At 45.1% G+C, this 21,962-nt stretch overlaps 1 protein-coding gene across 9 annotated transcripts in view; it reads left to right on the forward strand.

Annotated features, from left to right (window-relative positions):
* Positions 1-21,962, forward strand: part of LOC139267447 (tyrosine-protein kinase Fyn) — a 348,021-nt gene that overhangs the window by 314,237 nt on the left and 11,822 nt on the right. For all 9 annotated transcript variants that reach the window (XM_070885782.1, XM_070885781.1, XM_070885780.1 and 6 more), the window contains 2 exons: positions 14,186-14,262; positions 14,358-14,511. In XM_070885782.1, the coding sequence (XP_070741883.1) occupies positions 14,186-14,262; positions 14,358-14,511 (231 nt within the window). The remainder of the gene's footprint in view (positions 1-14,185; positions 14,263-14,357; positions 14,512-21,962) is intronic.

Raw genomic sequence — 21,962 nt, forward strand, 5'->3', positions numbered from 1 at the left:
TCCAAGTCACCCTGCAGCCTCTTAGCGTCCTCCTCACAGCTCACACCGCCACCCAGCTTAGTGTCATCTGCAACCTTGGAGATATTACACTCAATTCCTTCATCTAAAACATTGATGTATATTGTAAATAGCTGGGGTCCCAGCACCGAATCCTGCGGCACCCTACTAGTCACTGTCTGCCATTCTGAAAAGGACCGGTTTATCCCGACTCTCTGCTTCCTGTCTGCTAACCAGTTCACTGTCTACATCAGTACATTGCTCCCAATACCATGTGCTTTAATTTTTCACACCAATCTCTTGTGTGGGACCTTGTCAAAAGCCTTTTGAAAGTGCAAATACACCACATCCACTGGTTCTCCCTTGTCCACTCCAATAGTTACATCCTCAAAAAATTCTAGAAGATTTGTCAAATATGATTTCCCTTTCATAAATCCATGCTGACTCGGTCCGATCCAGTCACTGCTTTCCAAATGTGCTGCTATTTCATCTTTAATAATTGATTCCATCATTTTCCCCACTACTGATGTCAGGTTAACCGGTCTATAATTCCCCGTTTTCTCTCCCTCCTTTTTTAAAAAGTGGTGTTACATTAGCTACCCTCCAGTCCATAGAACTGATCCAGATTCGATAGACTGTTGGAAAATGATCACCAATGCATCCACTATTTCTAGGGTCACTTCCTTAAGTACTCTGGGATGCAGACTATCAGGCCCTGGGGATTTATCGGCATTCAATCCCATCAATTTCCCGAACACAATTTCCTGACTAATAAGGATTTCCTTCAGTTCCTCCTTCTATTTAGATCCTCGGTCCCCTAGTATTTCCGGAAGGTTTATTTGTGTCTTCCTTCGTGAAGACAGAACCAAAGTATTTGTTCAATTGGTCTGCCATTTCTTTATTCGCCATTATAAAATCACCTGATTCTGATTGCAAGAGACCTACGTTTCTCTTCACATATCTATAGAAGCTTTTGCAGTCAGCTTTTATGTTCCCAACAAGCTTCCTCTCATACTCTATTTTCCCCCTCCTAATTAAACTCTTTGTCCTCCTCTGCTGAATTCTAAATTTCTCCCAGTCCTCAGGTTTGCTGCTTTTTCTAGCCAATTTATATGCCTCTTCCTTGGATTAACACTATCCCTAATTTCCCTTGTTTGCCACGGTTGAGCCACCTTCCCTGTTTTATTTTTACTCAAGACAGGGCTATACAATTGTTGATGTTCATGAAGTCCATGTGATCCTTTAAATGTTTGCCATTGCCTATCCACTGTCAATCCTTTAAGTATCATTCACCAGTCTATTCTAGCCAAATCACGTCTCAAACCATTGAAGTTACCTTTCCTTAAGTTCAGGACCCTCGTCTCTGAATTAACTGTGTCACTCTCCATCTTAATAAAGAATTCTACCATATTATGGTCACTCTTCCCCAAGGGGCCTCACAAAGAAGATTGCTAATTAGTCCTTTCTCATTACACATCACCCAGTCTAGGATGGCCAGCCCTCTAGTTGGTTCCTCAATATATTGGTCTAGAAAACCATCCCTAATACAGGAAATCCTTCTCCACCAATTTGCTACCAGTTTGGTTAGCCCAATCAATATGTCGATTAAAGTCGCCCATGATAACTGCTGTACCTTTATTGCACGCATCCCTAATTTCTTGTTTGATGCTGTCCCCAACCTCACTATTACTGTTTGGTGGTCTGTCCACAACTCCCACTTGCATTCTCTGCCCTTTGGTATTCCGCAGCTCCACCCATACAGATTCCACATCCTCCAAGCTAATGTCCTTCCTTACTATTGCGTTAATTTCCTCTTTAACCATCAATGCTACCTCCTTTCCTTTTCTGTCTATCCTTCCTGAATGTTGAATACCCCTGGATGTTGGCCCTGTCTCTGTGATGCCAATTATATCACATTCGTTAATTGTTGCCTGTGCAGTTAATTCGTCCACCTTATTACGAATACTCCTCGATTTGAGGCACAGAGCCTTCAGACTTGTCTTTTTTAAACACACTTTGCCCCTTTAGAATTTTGTTGTAATGTGGCCCTTTTTGATTTTTGCCTTGGGTTTCTTTGCTCTCCACTTTTACTTTTTTTCTTTCTATCTTTTGTTTCTGCCCCCATTCTACTTCCCTCTGTCTCCCAGCATCGGTTCCCATCCACCTGCCATTTTAGTTTAACCCCTCCCCAGCAGCACTAGCAAACACTCCCCCTAGAACATTGGTTCCAGTCCTTTCCAGGTGCAGACCGTCCAGTTGTACTGGTCCCACCTCCCCCAAAACCAGTTCCAATGTCGCAGGAATTTGAATCCCTCCCTTCTGCACCACTCCTCAAGCCACTTATTCATCTTGGCTATCCTGCAATTCCTACTCTGACTCGCACGTGGCACTGGTGGCAATCCTGAGACTACTACCTTTTGAGGTCCTACTTTTGATTTTAACTCCTAGCTCCCTAAATTCAGTTTGTAGGACCTCATCCAATTTATTTACCTATATCATTGGTACCTATATGCACCACGGCAACTGGCTGTTCACTCTCCCCCTCCAAAATATCCTGCAGCCACTCCGAGACATCTTTGACCCTTGCACCAGGGAGGCAACATACCATCCTGGAGTCTCTGTTGTGGCCTCAGAAATGTCTGTCTATTCCCCTTACAATCGAATCCCCTATCACTGTAGCTCTCCCATTCTTTTTCCTGTGCAGCAGAGCCACCCGTGGTGCCACGAACTTGGCTGCTGCTGCCCTCCCCTGATGAGTCATTCTCCCCCCCCCCCCCCCCCCCCCAACAGTACCCAAAACGGTGTAGCTGTTTTGGAGGGGGATGACCGCAGGGGACCCCTGCACTACCTTCCTTCCACTGCTCTTCCTGCTGGTCACCCATTCCCTATCTGCCTGTGAAACCTTTAGCTGCAGTGTGTCCAACTCACTAAACGTGCTATTCACGTTATTCTCAGTATCGCGGATGCTCCAGAGTGAATCCATGCGCAGCTCCAGTGCTGCAATGCGGTTTGCCAGGTGCTGCAGCAGGATACACTTCCTGCACACATAGTAGTCAGGTCCACTGGAAGCGTCCCTGAGTTCCCACATAGCACAGGAGGAGCATGACGTGTGTCCGAGCACTCCTGCCATGACTTAACCCTTAAATTAACTTAATTTGGCAACAGTGATGAAGGTTAAGCTGTCCTGGAATACCATATATAATTCCCATCACCATACTGCTGTAATGTCATCCTGGCTTTGACGAACTTAAGAACATGACATAAGTATTAAGAGCAGGAGTAGGCCATTCGGCCCCTTGAGCCTACACCACCATTCAATAAAATCATGGCTGATCTTCGACCTCAACTCCACTTTCCTTCACTGTCCCCATATCCCTTGATTACCCTAGAGTCCAAAATCTATCTATCTCAGCCTTGAATATACTCAACAACTCTGCATCCACAGCCCTCTGGGGCAGAGAATTCCAAAGATTCACAACCCTCTGAATGAAAAAATTCCTCTTCATCTCAGTTTCAAATTGCCGACTCCTTATCCTGAGATTATGTCCCCTGGTTTTAAAGTCTCCACCCAAGGGAAATAACCTCTCGGCATCTACCCTGTCAATCCTCCTCATAATCTTGTGTGCTTCAATGAGATTCCCTCTCATTCTTCTAAACTCCACATATAAGCCCAATCTACTCACTCTCTCCTCATAGGACAACCCTCTCATCCCATGGTTAAATCAAGTGAACCTCCGTTGCATCGCCTCTCAGGCATGTATCCCCTTTCTCAGTTAAGGAGACCAAAACAAGTGCAAAGTACTCCAAGGTCTCACCAAAGCCCTTCTTTACTCTTGGACTCTAATCCCCTTGCAATAAAGGCCATCATGCCATTTGCCTTCCTAATTGCTTGCTGTACTTGCAAGCTTTCTGTGTTCCCAATATGAGGACACCTAAATCTCTCCAAATACCAGTATTTTAGTTTCTCAGCATTTATAAAATATTCTGTTCTTCTATTCTTCCTACCAAAGTGAATAACATCACATTTCCCCATATTATGCTCCATCTGCTATCTTATTGCCCACTCACTTAACCTGTCTATATCCCTTTGTGTATAGAGAAAGGCAATTAAATAGCTACCAGGGATTAGGTACCCACGATATGAGGAGAGACTAAGGAAGTTTGAAATGTTTACACTGGAGGAATGCAGGCTCAGAAGAGATCTTGTTAAAGTCAGAGAGGCCATGGCAAACTGAGAGATTGTAGGAGGGCATAGATTAACAAGAGGGGCAAAGAGATGGCAGTTTCAGTTCAATGCAGAAAAATGTGAAGTACATTTTTTCAAAAGGAAGTGCATTCTAAATGACAAGATTAGGTGCACCTGAAATAGCGGAGAGGCCACGTAGAACCCTTCGATGCACCTGGATAACGCACCCGCGTGACATTGCACTCCACATCCTGAGAGAGGTTGTAACCCCAATTTCGCTTCTGGGGTGGGACTTTTGCACCGGGCACAGAATGTCTGGCCCCAGAGAGGTTACCACCCCTCAACCGGGACGATAGGGAATTTCGGCCCCATAAAGCTTTACAGGAAGAACGTATGTAGAAAAGAGCATAAAAAGGCAAATGTGATTCTGGGTTCTGTACATGGGGACATCGAATATAAAACAAGGAAGTGATATTGAATTTGTACAAGGTGTTTTAGGCCACAATTGGAGTACTTCCTGTGCTGTCCTGGACACCTCATTATAGGAACGATATTAGAATCATTTGAAGATAACAATGAAGATACTCCAGAATGATGCATGAAGAAAGCCTGGACAAATTGGGCTTTTACACTGGGACAGTGAAGGTTAAAGATGGGTCTAATGAGATTTTCAACATTATGAATGGTTTTGGTAGAGTAACTGAGAGAAGATTGTTCCCACTGACTTACAACAAGGGGACATAAACTCCGAATTATTAGAGGAAGGACGGGAGGAATTTGAAGAAATATTTTCATTAAGGGTTACTAGAACATGGAATGCTTTACCATAAGTGGCAATTGAGACAGAGACAGAGACTGTAAGATGTAGCCCCAAAGTCTCTAATAAACTTCTATGGGTGGAAGGATTTGAGCACACACGATTTCTTGATGTGCACTCCCACAGTGAGTGCTTCACTTCGGGAGAACACAACTGAAAAATGTACCTTGAAGCATCAATTAAAACAAGATTGATTAGGCATTTGGCTCAGATCATAAAAGATTATGGGGAAAGGGCAGGCAAATTGGATCCATGTAGCTAGCCACAGTTGAAGAGCTGGTGCGCTCATTTCTATGATCTTACTGTATTCACTAAATATATTCAAAAAGGGAGTTAGATGAAGTCCTTATTACTCGGGGGATCAAGGGGTATGGCGAGAAAGCAGGAAGGGGGTACTGAAGTTTCATGTTCAGCCATGAACTCATTGAATGGTGGTGCAGGCTAGAAGGGCTGAATGGCCTGCTCCTGCACCTATTTTCTATGTTTAATGATTGCAAGGGGTACAGACAAACTGATTCCTAATAAATTGAGATAATTTCAATTCTTAAGAACAACAACAACTTATATTTATATAGCACCTTTAACGTAATGAAAAGTGCTAAGGCGCTTCACAGGAGTATTATGAGATGAAAAAATTTGACCGGGGCTACCCAGAAGCTCAGAAGAGGGGAAATGAGCACCCAGATTAGACTTGGTGGGAAATATGTGGAAATAACCACCCAGGGAGACTATGAAGGTGAATAGTGTCAAGAAGTTCAAGAGAGAGCTTTATATTCGTCCCTGTGCTGAAAGAAACCATCCTGGAGTATAAGTGCATGTGACTTGATCCTTGGGATGGGGAGATTGACCTCCGTGCTCTTTATTCTAATCCTGTGTTATTGTTTGTATTCTCTTTGTTTGCTTGAATGATGCTTAGTTGAAACACTACTGTAGCAGAACAAAAGAAATCTTCCTTTTTTTTAAATATAAATGGCACAATCTTATCACTCAGGCAGTGTCAATGCTAATCACATGCATGAAGTGTGCTGAGTGGATTGTAGCATATACTCACATTTGGAGTACTGCCAGGATCGAAAATTGCAGAATTTCTGCTTGTTCTGCCAACAGAGAGCCACACGACCCCCATGGGGTAGAAAATCTAGCTCATTGCCGGACCAGTACAGAGAAAACTTTGCCCGATCTAACAAGAGGCTGCACGATACTATCATCAGATAAAATGGGTGGAGTCCATTCCCCAGCATCATTATCATTCACTTCTACAAAATAAAAGGAAAATCGCGTGCCGGAAAGCCTGAACGTATTGTGAAGGCTGCAGCGAAATACTTCCCAAGGGTTATACCAAATAGCTATGAGCAAATAGCACCAAGTCCCAGCACATTAAATAATCCATTTCATTGGTCTCAAATGGCTGTACTTAAGCACTTAAGGTGCATATCTGCACAATGCTGCCATAAGCAGTTTTATAAGGTCACTGGCCAACCTTGGAAATTTGTCAAAGCAAGCAATTCAACGATTAGTTTAGCTCATCTTTGATGACTACTGAAGTGGAAGACTGAATTTCTTCCATTATTTCTTGACTATATTGTCTCCCTTTCCTCAATAGATCCCTCATAGTGTCAGCTGTGGCTCAGTGGGTAGCACTCTCCCCTCTGAGTCGGATGGTTGTGGGTTCAAGTCCCACTCCAGGGACTTGAGCACAAAAATCTAGGCTGGCAGTCTTGAGGGAGTGTTGCACTGTCGGAGGTGCCGTCTTTCAGATGAGACGTTAAACCGAGATCCCATCTGCTCTCTCAAGCAGACGTAAAAGATCCCATGGCAGTATTTTGAAGAAGAGCCGGGGAGTTAACCCCGGTGTCCTGGCCAATATTTATCCCTCAATCAACAAACAGATTATCTGGTCATTATCACATTGCTGTTTGTGGGAACTTGCTTGTGTGCAAATTAGCTGCCGCATTTCCTACATTACAACACTAATACACTTCAAAAGTACTTCATTGGCTGAAAAGCGCTTTGTGATGTCCGGTGGTCATGAAAGGCGCTATATAAATCCAAGTCTTTTTTTCTTATTTCTTTCCTCAATAGATCCCTCATGGTACTTCCTTTACCAGCTGGCTTGTGTCGTTCTTTTCTACCATCCGTTTTGATTGAAAGATCCTCTCTTGCTGGGCAATGTTGGTCCTCCCAGCTTCACCATCTTCGCCCTTGTTAAAAGCGAGAGTGCATGGCAAGGTATCTCTTGTGGCGACTAAACCACTGAGCCCCCCGGCACACGTAAAGCCCATTGCAATTTCTGCTTCGAGAACGCTGTTTACGTACATCATGATGACGTTCTGCGAGGCGATTCTGGGCATGGGTTCAAGGTGATCAGATCTTTGCCAATGGCTGTTCCGTCGGCGGGAGGCGTGGAATTTCCCCGTGTGAAGGGACAGCGAATCAGAGGGTCACGTCGCAAGGGTTCAACTCGCGGACCTGGAGACGTTCAGGTCACCAGTCGAATTGACAAATTGCCGAGAGTCTCGCAGTCAGGAACTGGCCCATACACGAGGGAGAAAACTAAATATATATATTTGTGTTCCAGTGACGGTCGCGTGAGAAAGTGAAATTATATTCCTCTCCCACTCTCCCTTCAAAGGGAAAAAGCAAATACTGTATCGGCCGATTGCTGAGATTGCAGCAGCCAGTAAAGTCATTAAATCTGCACTAGATAAGAAAGGCCTTCAGAAAGTACTCTATAGTGCTCTATACATAGAAAAAGAATAGAAAGAACGACCAAGCCTAATGTGCAAACTGATCATGAGTAATACTTTTTATGGACCTTCACAGTGATGTACAGGGTAATTGTGATCATCTGGTTGTAAAAAAGAACCGAAAAATTCTCCCATACAAAATGAGCAACTGAAAGCATTGTCCGAGTTTGCTAAATCTCCAGCACTCAATAGATTTTTCCATTTGTCTTTACTAGTAAAAGTGTCTCCCAGGCAGAGAGTGTTCGATCTTCCTTTGTTTTACAACTCTGGTATTGGTTCCCTCCCAGCTCACCATCTGTAAAAAAAATTGGCTGGTAGCAAATCCATTTTGGCTGGGCGGTGTTGGTCCTCCAATCTCCATCACCTCCACACTGTGGAAAATGGAGATGCAGAGCTTAAGCATCTTTTTGCAGTTGCATGATCAGCCCTGATCATATTGAATGGTGGTGCAGGCTCGAAGGGCCGAATGGCCTGCTCCTGCACATATTTTCTATGTTTCTATGAACCCCAGCATGAATAAAGCTCATTATACAGGAGTAAAGGTGCTGGAGTTGGACAGTAACCGGGCTGTGGCTGAAACTGTCAATCAAACGGACAGATACTGAGCAGGGGCACATCGTGAAACTGGTCATCGTTAGAGATTTGCTTGAACTATCTACTTCATTTAGATTGTATAGTTTGGGGATCCAGACAATATACTTGTACAAAACGGATAACCTGATTAGTTAATTATCACATTTATCATTTCATACTTACCTTGAAGAGGTTAGATGTGTCTCATTCTTTTTTTAATTACATGAATTTTTTATTCTCAGTGTGGGTGTCACTGACAAGGATGTCATTCCTTGCCCAATCCTAGTTGCTCTGAGAAGGTGATGGTGGGTTGCTTTTTTGAACTATGCCATCCATTATTCAACATAATACTTTCCTCATTAAAGAAAGAAGAAAGGAAGGCTTGGATTTGTATAGCGCCTTTCACGACCACCGGACATCTCAAAGCAGTTTACAGATGAAGTACTTTTGGAGTGTAGTCACTGTTGTAATGTGGGAAACGCGACAGCCAATTTGCGCACAGCAAGCTCCCACAAACAGCAATATGATAATGACCAGATAAACTGTTTTTGTTATGTTGATTGAGGATTCAATATTGGCCAGGACACTGAGGATAACTCCCCTGCTCCTCTTCGAAATAGTGCCATGGGATCGTTTACATCCACCTGAGAGAGCAGACAGAGCCACGGTTTAACATCTCATGCGGTTTAATGGTCCAAGTCAGCATGAATTTATGAAAGGGAAATCATGCTTGACAAATCTTCTAGAATTTTTTGAGGATGTAACTAGTAGAGTGGACAAGAGAGAACCAGTGGAGGTGGTGTATTTGGACTGTCAAAAGGATTTTGACAAGGTCCCACGCGAGATTAGTGTGCAAAGTTAAAGCACATGGTATTGGGGGTAATGTATTGACGTGGATAGAGAACTGGTTTGCAGACAGGAAGCAAAGATTAGGAATAAACGTGTCCTTTTCAGAATGGCAGGGGTACCGCAAGGTTCAGTGCTGGGATCCCAGCTAGTTACAATATACATCAATGATTTAGATGAAGGAATTGAGTGTAATATCTCCAAGTTTGCAGATGACACTAAGCTGGGTGGCGGTGTAAGCTGTGAGGAGGATGCGAAGAGGCTGCAGGGTGACTTGGACAGGTTAGGTGAGTGGGCAAATGCATGACAGATGCAGTATAATGTGGTTAAATGTGAGGTTATCCACTTTGGTGGCAAAAACACGAAGGCAGAATATTATCTGAATGGCGGCAGATTAGGAAAAGGGGAGGTGCAACGAGACCTGGGTGTCATGGTACATCAGTCATTGAAAGTTGGCATGCAGGTACAGCAGGCGGTGAAGAAGGCAAATGGTATGTTGGTCTTCATAGCTAGGGGATTTGAGTATAGGAGCAGGGAGGTCTTACTGCAGTTGTACAGGGCCTTGGTGAGGCCTCATCTGGAATAGTGTGTTCAGTTTTGGTCTCCTATTCTGAGGAAGGACGTTCTTGCTGTTGAGGGAGTGCAGCGAAGGTTCACCAGACTGATTCCCGGGATGGCAGGACTGACAAAGGAGGAGAGACTGGATCGACTGGGTCTGTATTCACTGGAGTTTAGAAGGATGAGGGGGGATCTCATGGAAACATATAAAATTCTGACGGGACTGGACAGGTTAGATGCAGGAAGAATGTTCCCGATGTTGGGGAAGTCCAGAACCCGGGGACACAGTCTGAGGATAAGGGGTAAGCCATTTAGGACTGAGATGAGGAGAAACTTCTTCACTCAGAGTTGTTAACCTGTGGAATTCTCTACCGCAGAGAGTTGTTGATGCCAGTTCATTGGATATATTCAAGAGGGAGTTAGATATGGCCCTTACGGTCAAGGCATCAAGGGGTATGGAGACAAAGCAGGAAAGGGGTACTGAGGTGAATGATCAGCCATGATCTTCTTGAATGGTGGTGCAGGCTTGAAGGACCGGATGGCCTACTCCTGCACCTATTTTCTATGTTTCTAAGCGAAAGACTGCACCTCTGACAGTGTTGCTCTCTCATCACTGTACTGGAGTGTCAGCCTAGATTTTTCTGTTCCAAGTTCCTGGAGTGGGACTTGAACCCACAACCTTCTGACTCCGAGGTGAGTGTGCTACCCACAGAGCCACAGCTGACACTGGCATTAAACACATTGGGCTCAATTTTCCCCAAAGCATTTTTTTTGGCGTACTTGAAGAGTTACGCCCGATTTTTTTTGTGGCCCAAGTACGCCAAAAAAGGTGTTGTAAATTTCCACTTAAGATCTCTCCTTTTTGGCGTGGCCTAACCGGAGGAGGGGTGGAGCTTTGATCTGCACCAAAAAGATCGGGCTGCCATGGTAACCAGGGATACAAGCATACAGCCACCTCGTAACACATTAAAAGAATTGAAAAACACATAATGGCAACTTACCTCCAACCCTGCCGGAAGGGTTTATTGGTCCAATCCCATTCTCGGTCCCCACCGGTTTGATTCTCCTGCCGCTGCGTTCTCCCACCCCTAGCCCTGCCCTAGTGGCCTCCTCTCTCCTGGTTAAAGGCTTCCTTCCCCCCCCCCCTCCCTCCCACCCCCCCACCTCTCTTCTCTTTCCTGCTGCTGCTGTCCAGGCATCTGCTGCACTTAGCTGCGCCGATTTCTTTAACTCTCCGCAAGGGTTTTCTCGGGAGGCCACATACGCCGGTCTAAGTAGAAATGGAGTAATAGTAGCTGGCCAAAGTTGCCTAAATGAGCAGAATTGGCGTCGGTGGCTGGCAACGCCCCTTTTGAGATGAAAAAACTTACCTTAAAAAAAAAAAGTAACTAAGTCAGCTATGCTGGTGCAAATTGATTGGGGAAGCTGGGAATTTTAAGTTAGGCCAGAAAAAGCAGCTTACTCCAAAAGAAATGGCGCAAATACTGGGGAAAATCGAGCCCATTATGTGAAAATATATAAATAATCATGGTATTTAAGGCACTAATATTCCCACAATACAAATGCTTTTGACTTACTTAAGCAGTGTGAATAACTAGCCTTCATCATATATTGGTGGCAAAACTGCAATGCACTATGGGCAATACCACAGGTTATCTGTCATTTCGGTGCAACATTCAAAGTTTCTCGATGGAAAAGACAGTGTCCATTGCTCTTGGCACTCAGTCTCCAATGCTATCCAAAGGTTATCCATGAGGAGCACCAATTCATTAGAGGTGCAACAAGCTAAAATTGAAAATTCCAAGAATTTTCTGCTGTAGTACAGTTTCATTGCAGCAACCAGGCACTCATTGAACCATAGAGGTTTACAGAACAAGGAGACCATTTGACCCACCGTGTCTGTGCCATCTTTTTGCCAGAACAATTGAAAACTAATCCCACTGCCCTGCTCTCTCTCCATACATATATATATAATATATATATTCCTCCTCCTCATCAAAATGTTGTCATTATATCTTGGCAGATAAAGTGGCAATGACTTCCAGATACAGAACAGCTCGCTTGTTTTTGACAAGGCACAGTATTTTTTAGTTTAACAATGTGACATAGGCACTACCCAGCAAAGTATTGTTGTTTTAATTGCTCTCTGCACAAAAAATACTTGTCTTCCATTTTGCAATTTAGTGAATACAGCCTCCATTTTTACATTATCTGTTTCTAAAATCAAGTACAATAAAGATAGATTCTTGTCTTTGTCACATCTCTTTGCACCATCAAGTTTTCACTGGTCTAAGTCCAGGACTGAAGCTCCTCGGGTATAATAGTATTATAAATCCTACTGCTATAAAGATCAGAGCACGTTGCTGCGCTCGAGTTTTCATGCTGATTATCTGGCAATTGGAAACCCACTATGTGGAGTGAATTCAGTGTTGATACCCCTTGCAATCCTCTTTATTTCAGTGGGAGTGCAAATTGTGCACAATGTACATGAATGTTTTTGAGGTACATTCTATATAAAAAGACTGGCTGGGGATCAAAGTACTGGAACTGCTCTGATCACATTGAATAGATTCTGAGCAGTTTAATTTAAATGAAAGACAATTGTATGATGTATAAAAGGGCTCTAGGCCTTACTCCGAGCACCAGTACAGACTGCCTTTAAATTATGTATGCAATCATCATGAATGAGCAAGTTCAAACCCAGTGTGAGAGGGCAATTTGCTAATTCACTGTTTATGACAATATTTGCACCTATTGTATTACAAGGCCATTAATCAACAATACAAAACACTGGGGCAGCGAAAAGTTATAGAGCTTCTTGTGTGCATATTGACTCTGTCAAACGCCAGGTGAAACCATATCATTTTACAGCATCCCTGCCCTTTTTCCATTCTTAAGAGTCTCATGTCAGTTGTATTTCGGCTGGATAATAAATTCCTTATATTTGCGAGGAGGGGGCTATGAGCACCAGGCTGTGGGAATTCTGCTCACTTGTGATGGTTGCGTGACACTGCGCAACAGTTTTACAAAGATTAGCATCTTTGCCACTGCCCTGCTGAGATTGGTGGGCACGGCGGGGGGGTCGATGGGCACGGTGGGGGTCAGCAGCGGGGGATCGGTGGCGGGGGGGGTCGATGGGCACGGTGGGGGTCAGCAGTGGGCACGGCGGGGGATCGGCATGGGGGGGGGGTCGTTGGGCACGGTGGGGGTCAGCAGTGGGGGATCGGCATGGCGGGGGGGTCGATGGGCACGGTGGGGGTCAGCAGTGGGGGATCGGTGGCGGGGGGGGTCGATGGGCACGGTGGGGGTCAGCAGTGGGCACGGCGGGGGATCGGCATGGGGGGGGGGTCGTTGGGCACGGTGGGGGTCAGCAGTGGGGGATCGGCATGGCGGGGGGGTCGATGGGCACGGTGGGGGTCAGCAGTGGGGGATCGGTGGCGGGGGGGTCGATGGGCACGGTGGGGGTCAGCAGTGGGCACGGCGGGGGATCGGCGTGGGGGGGGTCGTTGGGCACGGTGGGGGTCAGCAGTGGGCACGGCGGGGGATCGGCGTGGGGGGGGGGGTTGTCGTTGGGCACGGCGGGGGTTCAGCGGGGGGGGTCGGTTGGCACGGTGGGGATCGGCCGTGGGAATGGCGTGGGATCGGTGGGGACGGCGAGGGATCGGCGGTGGGGGTACGGCGGGGGATTGGCGCCGGAGGGGGTTCAACTGGCTCGGCGGGGGGGGGGGGGGGGGTCGGTGGGCACGGCAAGGGAACGGTGGGGGAGGGGAGTCATTGGGCACGGCGGGGAATCGGTGGCGGGGGATGTCAGTGGGCATGGCGGGGGTGGGGGTGGGGTCGTGGAATTGGACCGTGCATCTTCTGGCTGTGTGTGACTCCATACCACATCAGACAGTGCATTTATCCATTGAACCCATCGAAGGAGCAGCACCTCCTTACCCTTTCATTGCGGACTTTTGGCGATAAATCACACGTCCTAGATTGGGTTATTTCCTTTGCTGTTGTGGGCACTTGAGAGCAAAAGAACACATCGTCATTGGTTCATGTTTTTGTGCAGAAAGGGGTGCAAGAAACTCTCTCTCAACAAAACAAAAGCCAGTCCTTCAGTGTCATTGTACCAGCGATGCAAACAAGCAAGAACAGATCTAAAGGTGGCGATGTTAGATGTTACATCCATGAAAGCTGTGTTAACCCATTTAGAACTCCAGTTGCTTTTTGTATAGTAAAATGTGAAGCAGATGTAGTCCATGGTAGATGTGGATAAGTGTCTGGTCTTCCTATTGAGCTGTCAGATTCTACTACCACTGTGACTCTCACTGCAAGTCAATGTTACAGATGTGTTAAACTATTAACATTATTCAAATTGTACAGACACTGATTCAGTACTTCAGTGTGCAAGTAAGCTGTGCCGTTACTGATTAACACCGGAAGCCATTAACACATTCTCGCCTCGTATTTCAGGAAGCCTGTTAGATTTCCTAAAAGATGGAGAAGGACGAGTGCTGAAGTTGCCCAACCTAGTGGATATGGCTGCGCAGGTGAGGAGCAAACCGAACTCCCGAACTATTTCTTTAATGGACTTTTCCCACAACTTCTTTCAATAACTTTTTATTTTTGACTGGGTTTGGAGCAGGTTGCAGCAGGCATGGCCTACATTGAGAGGATGAACTACATCCACAGGGACTTGCGATCGGCCAATATTCTGGTTGGAGACAATCTGGTGTGCAAGATTGCTGACTTTGGATTAGCGAGGTTGATTGAGGACAATGAGTACACAGCACGTCAAGGTGGGTTATTTGTGCATTTGTATCTTGCCTGTTGTCTCTCGCACACCGACTCCAAGCTTGTTTATTTATTTTTTTTACTTTTTGTTTTCACATACTACAATCTTGTTGTTGTACTTTTTGGAGATGAAAAAAAAATTGTTCTGTCACCAAGGGATACGTATTCCTACATTCCAACAGTGACTACACGTAAAGTGCTTCATTGGTTGTAAAGTGCTTTGGGATGTGATCGGCGCTATAGAAATGAAAGTATTTTTTTGATACTTAACATGTAATGCCCTCACCAAAAATAAAATAGGTGTCGGAACCAGTCCATAAGATTCTAATGGACCTTGCAGAATGCGGTAACTGTGACCAACACATGCAATAACCCTACAGATTCTGACTGCACCCTTTGAACAGGGTTACATATATTTTAACGATGATATTCATAATGCAGCATACCTTACCTACCGTCCATCCACCCCCTACACCTGGGGTTCTCAGCCAGAGCCCCAGCTCTGAGATGCAGCTAGTATCAGTATATGGCTACGCCTGCTCCTGCTTCTATTTCTTATGTTCCTATATGTGAGGAGAGAGAGAGAGTGGGATAGTAACCGTCAACAAAGCAGGTAGTGGCTAATCCTGCTGTAGAGGATCACTTCTAACGATGTTTAGTGATGCTTCAACAAGCTTATCCAATGACTAGCTGAGACACAAAACTGGAAGATCCCAGGTTAAGTCCCAGGTTTGTGCTGATCTTTGCCAGAATGGAGTAGGGGCTTCTTCAGAACTCCTACATTAGGGAGAAGGAAATTGGGTACGGTAGCATAGTGATTATGTCACTGGACTAATAATCCAGAGGCCTGGACTTACGATCCCGAGACACGAGTTCAAATCCCACCACGGCAGCTGGGGAATTTAAATTAAATAAATCTAGAATAAAAAAAACAAGCATCAGTAATGGGGGGACCATGAATCCACCGGATTTTTGTAAATACCAAACTGGTTCGCTAATGTTTTTTAGGGAAGCAAATCTGCAGTCCTTACCTGGTCTGGCCTACATGTGACTCCAGACCCACAACAACATGGTTGACTCTTAACTGCCCTCTGGTTGAAGAAGATGGCTGACCACCTCCTTCTCAAGGGCAATTAGGGATGGGCAATAAATTCCGGCCTTGCCAGCGATGCCCACATCCCAGGAACGAATAAAAGAAACGTACGTCAGGATTCTGCTCCTGATTATTGTCCAGTGACCCTGCTGGAAGTGTGGGTGTGGAGATGTCTGATGAGGAGAGGATTGAGAGAAGTGTAGGAAACCAATGAGTGAAAGAAAATAATTTGTCAGCGTTGTTGAGGAAGATGTTGAAACCTACGTTTTTTCTAGCCTTCATACAGGGAATGGCACTGGTTAACGTCAGTCATTTGCAGTTTGTTATAAATCAGTGAAAAATAAGCAGAACCCATGAATCAAGCTGAAAATATTAGATGATGTGGAGAACAAGTAGCAACTTTAATATAATATTGTGTAGTTTAGATGTGTTGACTTTGGAATAATATCAGCCGAAGATATAATGATCGTTGAACCCTGGCAATTGAATGTTGGTTGGATTGAAGAGTGAGGTTTATGGGCTTAATCCTGCATTTAATTACCTATGTAATATTTAGTAATGCATTCTTATCATTTGACCAAAGTTTTGGCCAATGCATTTGGAAAAGACAAACTCAAATATATTTTGCTGAGCACAGGAGATTGCTGAGCAGAAACCCTAGTGATAAATGAGCAGTGCTCCTTTTGGCTTCTCTCCTGCTGTGCGTGATTCGGCAGATAGATTAAACTCTGAGAGCAGATGGGACAATTTTAAATGAAGCTTTTATTCAGCAACATCTTTGTTTGATATCAAATCTAAACTTTCTTCTCATTTCACATAAAACACAATTATTCCCTGATCTTTAGTCATTTTGGTTGTGAGTGAAGATAATTGGTGCCAGTATGAATGGAATACAAACAATATTGTATGTGTTAATAGCCACGGTCTGAGCATTGCCCTTATGATAGTCATTGGCACCAAACGGATCTTTAACCTTTCACCTTCATTCCTCGTCAAGGAACCATCTGGGGTTTACCACCCAGTTAATGATGCACCTCCATGGCACGAACCTGGTATTGCAGTACTTCCAGGAACGGTGCAGTGGCTCTCGGCCTTTTGGCTAAGAGCATTGGCGCAGAGTGATCCTTGATGTGTGCAAGGTGACCTCTGGCGTTTGTGATTTGACAAAGAATTGGAAAGATTGGCTACGAATAAATAAATAAATTAAATTAAAAAAAATGATGCCTAAATTTGAAACTGGTTTTGACAACCAGTCCTGATGAGATTAGCATTTACATTGTCAACTTACTATCACAATCTGCAAAAGCGACTGAGTGCATAAATTAACCCTTTCTTGCCAATTATCAAAGAAATCAGACGACAAAGTCATAAACTAACAATTTTTTAATTAACATTGGAATCATTGTTAATTGCACTTAAATTTAAACATTGAGTGTGCCAGCAATTAGTAGATAGGAGTAAACAACACAATAGATAACAGAAGCTACAACGGCACTTCAGTTCTGTCACAATAAGTTGGCATTAATTGCTTGCTGCTTATAAGTTTACGAGCGCAATCAGTGTCCGAGATCAATCTAATTTGGTGAGATTAGTTTAGGATTAGACTCCTTGGATAGCTGACAATTTAACAGCATTAGATAGCCAGTCTGTTGAATATATTAAAGTCTCATCATCATCATCGGCAGTCCCTCGAAATCGAGGAAGACGTGCTTCTACTCTAAAAGTGAATTCTCAGGTGACTGTACAGTCCAATATAGGAATTACAATCTCTGTCACAGGTGGGACAGACAGTAGTTGAACGAAAGGGTGGGTGGGGTGTCTGGTTTGCCGCACGCTCCTTCCGCTGCCTGCGCTTGATTTCTGCATACTCTCGGCGACGAGACTCGAGGTGCTCAGAGCCCTCCTGGATGCTCTTCCTCCACTTAGGGCGGTCTTGGGCCAGGGATTCCCAGGTGTCGGTGGGGATGTTGCACTTTTTCAAGGCGGCTTTGAGGGTGTCCTTGAAACGTTTCCTCTGCCCACCTGGGGAATCGCCTGCCGTGTAGGAGTTCCGAGTAGAGCGCTTGCTTTGGGAGTCTTGTGTCTGCTTGTAGTTAACAATGTTTCCATAACTTATTTGACCCCGTCCTTATGAGCTGCTATGGAAGAACTGGTTGGCTTGCCTTCCTCTGGGAGGATGTTGTCAGCCTTCCGAGATGTCAGAGTGTTGAATCTGCACCTGTGGAGGTGCTGTCCACTACTCCTGGATCCTCTGCTCCTAGGTAAACCCGCCTTCTGCGCTGATGGCTGGATCTGGACTAGCTGGCTTAAGTCTCATCATCATTTTCACCAATTAAAAAAAATACTTTATTTGTTACATACTAAAGATGATGTATTGCATCTCAATCATATAAAGGGTAGGCAAAGGATACAATAGTTATTTGTTGGCCAAGACCAGCTTGTATGGAGACAACGAAACAAATGTTTGTGCTCTGGCGTTATCCGGTATAGCGACTAGCCCCCTCTGTGCATGTGCGACATGTAGGGCATGAAAACCACACTGGCACAGAGTAGCTGAAAAAAATGACAGTGTTGTGGATTGCGGTTGCTGATTGAAGAGAATTAAATGTAATACCAAGAAAAAAATTGAAAATGTAAAAATTAAAATAAAATTATATTCCAGCAATTTTTTTTTAACAAGCAATATTTGATTCCTCCATTCCTCTGAGCTAATCAAATATTCATAATACACAAGTGAAAATAATGCAATAGAAGCCAAATTATTTTCCATTGGTTTTATGAAAGGTGATGTTCTATCACATATTTTTTCACACATCTCAAGTGGAATTCACCTTTTTAATTCATATTGTTAATTGTTTTCAACTATGAATACCTTTCAAACCCACATTGGCCGTGTGTCTTCGGGCTTCCAGTTTAGGCAATCTACATACAAAATGCAGTCCAACAGCTGTTCGGCCATATGGCTCATCGAAATTTAAACAGCTCCCCAACATTTAGCATGTAAAAGACCTTGCGATTTCCCCACTTCTCATTTAATATGCAGTAGGCGCGCTCATTAAGTTTGAGGGCAAGGTTTGGGTAATGCATCTGATAAATATTGATTGGTGCGGTACTGACAGGCGGAACGTTATGAACACCAGTGCCATTATAAAAGGAGGTGTCCCCTTTGGCTGATAGCAGCAGTACATTTCCTTTTTTTAAATTTATTTGAGATTTTAACATACAAAAGGAGCCAAATAATGTATGACATTTGCAGCAAGGTTATAAACACCTGGAAAAGAATGGAATGAGCTACATTCACTCTAACAATGTGCGTGTCCAATAGATCCAACATTGCGCAATCATACAAGTAGATAGTGTACAGTGTGTGTTTACTCCAGCACACACACAATCATAGAAGTTTACAGCATGGAAGGAGGCCATTTCGGCCCATCGTGCCCGCACCCGGCGAACAAGAGGCCATCCAGCCTAATCCCACTTTCCAGCTCTGGTTCCCTAACTCTGCAGGTTACAGCACTTCAGGTACACATCCAATGTGGTGAGGGTTTCTGCCTCTACCATCCTTTCAAGCAGTGAGTTCCAGACCCCCACAACCCTCTGTGTGAAGAAATGTCCCCTCAAATCCCCTCTAAACCTTCTACCAATTACTTGATTGCACTGGAGGGGCAACATCCTCGTAACTCTCCTCTGTACTCTCTCCTTCCTGTAATGCGGTGACCAGAACTGCATGCAGTACTCCAGCTGTGGTCTAACCAGTGTTTTATATAGTTCAAGCATAACCCCCCCTGCTCTTATATTCTGTGCCTCGGCTAATAAAGGCAAGCATTCCGTATGCCTTCTTAACCACCTTATCTACCTGGCCTGCTAGCTTCAGGGATCTGTGGACATGTAGCCCCAAGTCTCTTTGTTCCTCTACACGTCTCAGTGTCCTACCATTTAATGTGAATTCCCTTTCCTTGTTATCCCTCCCCAAATGCATCACCTTACACTTCTCCAGATTAAATTCAATTTGCCACTGTTCTGCCCACCTGACGTGTTCATTGATATCTTCCTGCAGTCCGCAGCTTTCTTCTTCATTATCAACCATACAGCCTATTTTTGTATCATCTGCAAACTTCTTAATCATACCCCCTATATTCAAGTCTAGATCATTGATGTACACCACAAAAAGCAAGGGACCTAGTACTGAGCCCTGCGGAACCCCACTGGATACAGCCTTCCAGTCACAGAAACATCCATCAACCATTACCCTTTGCTTCCTGCCTCTGAGCCAATTTTGGATCCAACTTGCCACTTTGCCCTGGATCCCATGGGCTTTTACTTTCGTGACCAGTCTGCCATGTGGGACCTTTGCTAAAATCCATATACACTACATCAAACGCACTTCCCTCATCGACCCTCCTGGTGCCCACACAAGGGACATGGGGGTCTTTTTATGGGAGCAACGGACGCCATTGAACCTGTTTTTGTAACATTATCAGTTAAGCCAGGATCGAATCAGACACTTTTTTTTTCAATAACATTTGTCTATTTTTTCCTCAAATTTCTAATGCTGAAAATAAAGTTTTAAACAAGGTTTTGCATCCCACCAACCAGCTGCCGACCCCAATTTTCCTCGTGGGCCTGTCACAGCACTTCTACTCCCCCTCGCCCAAAGATGAGTTTAAAATAAGGTGGAAATATCCCCCCAAAAAGTTTCACAATAACATGATTACATTTATCCATGGGATTGTCTGTTGTGTATTTTAATACCTTCATTAAAACTTTAATATGCTGACTCAGGTAGGAGCCTCATTATTGCATGCAAATTGGGTTCCTATGATGTCATGAGGACACCATTGGCACACTGCGCTCAGTAAAACCTGTCCATACAGTAGCAGCGATCCTAAAAGGTAGGTTTTAAACTCACCTTTGGGCCAGGGGGAACAGGAGGCCACGAGGAAAATTGGGGCCTCCGTGCCCGCGACTTGCCCCCCTTCCCATCCGCAGGACCCGGTCGAGCCCGAGTGCCAGCAGACAGTCCCCCAGCCTCCCGATCTTCACCTGTAGGCAGCTGACCAGCTATCTCTCAAAGTCCCTTTGGGGTCGGCAGCTGGTGTGGGATGTAAATGAGGCCCAAGAGTGTAATAATAGCCTGGGCCTCAAATTGATGATGTGGGGGTTTGACACGCGCAGCATACATAGAAACATGGAAAATAAGAGCAGGAGTAGGCTATTCGGCCCTTTGAGCCTGCACCACCATTCACTATGATCATGGCTGATCCTCTATCTCAACACCATGGCCCCAAGTTTCCACACGATTTGCTCCTGATTTTTAGGAGCAACTGGTGTAGAACGGAGTATCTTAGAAATCGGAATTCTCGTCATTTAGTTTGCTCCAGTTCTAGTCAGTTAGAACAGTTTCACTTTGGAACAGAATTTTTTTTTTTTTTGAAAAGGGGGTGTGTCCGGCCACTTACGCCTGTTTTCAAAGTTTCGTCAGTGAAAACTTACTCCAAACTAACTTAGAATGGAGTAAGTGAAGATTTTTGTACGCTCGAAAAAACCTTGTCTACACTTTAGAAAATCAGGCGTAGGTTACAAATCAGGCGCAGGGAATGGTGGGGGGGGTGGTTTAAAGGGAAATTTACAAACATTAAACACTTCAGTTTTACAAATAAAGAGCCATCATCAATAATAAATGATAAATACATCAATAAATCAACCAATAAATCAATCAAAAAAAATTAATAAGAAATAATTTTTTTTTAAATCAATAAATAAAACATTTTCTACTTACCGACTGCAGCACCGGGAGCCCTCCAACAGCGTGCTGGGATGCCCCCCCCAGTGTGTCTCTGTCAGTGTCTCTATCTCTCTGTCTGTCTGTGTGTGTCTCTCAATCTCTGTCTGTCAGTGTCTGTGTTTCTGACAGCGAGGAGGGGGTAGAGGGAGAAAGGGGGGGAGCAGGGGAAGGGGGGGTGGAGGGAGGGGAGAAGGGGGGGGGGAGAAGGAGAAGGGGGGGGGAGAAGGAGAAGGGGGGGGAGAAGGAGAAGGAGAAGGGGGAGGGGAAAGGAGGAGGGGGAGGGGGAGGGGAAAGGAGGAGGGGGAGGGGAAAGGAGAAGGGGGAGGGAGGCTGAACGGGCCGGGCCCGAGACTTCGGGCAGGGCCCGTCCCCAGCACCAGATTTACAGGTAGGTGGCGTTGGGTCGGGTCGGGGGGGTGGTGGGAGGGAGGTCGGTTCGGGTCGAGGGAGGGAGGTCAGGTCGGGGAGAGGGAGGTCAGGTCGGATCCAGTCCGGGGGCGGGGGGGGAGTGGGAGTCGGGTCCGGGGGGGGGGGGGGGAAGAGCGGGAGTTGGGGGGGGGGAGTGGGGGGAGTGGGAG

The sequence above is a fragment of the Pristiophorus japonicus genome, chromosome 7 (assembly GCF_044704955.1).
Source record: "Pristiophorus japonicus isolate sPriJap1 chromosome 7, sPriJap1.hap1, whole genome shotgun sequence".
NCBI classification, from domain to species: domain Eukaryota; kingdom Metazoa; phylum Chordata; class Chondrichthyes; family Pristiophoridae; genus Pristiophorus; species Pristiophorus japonicus.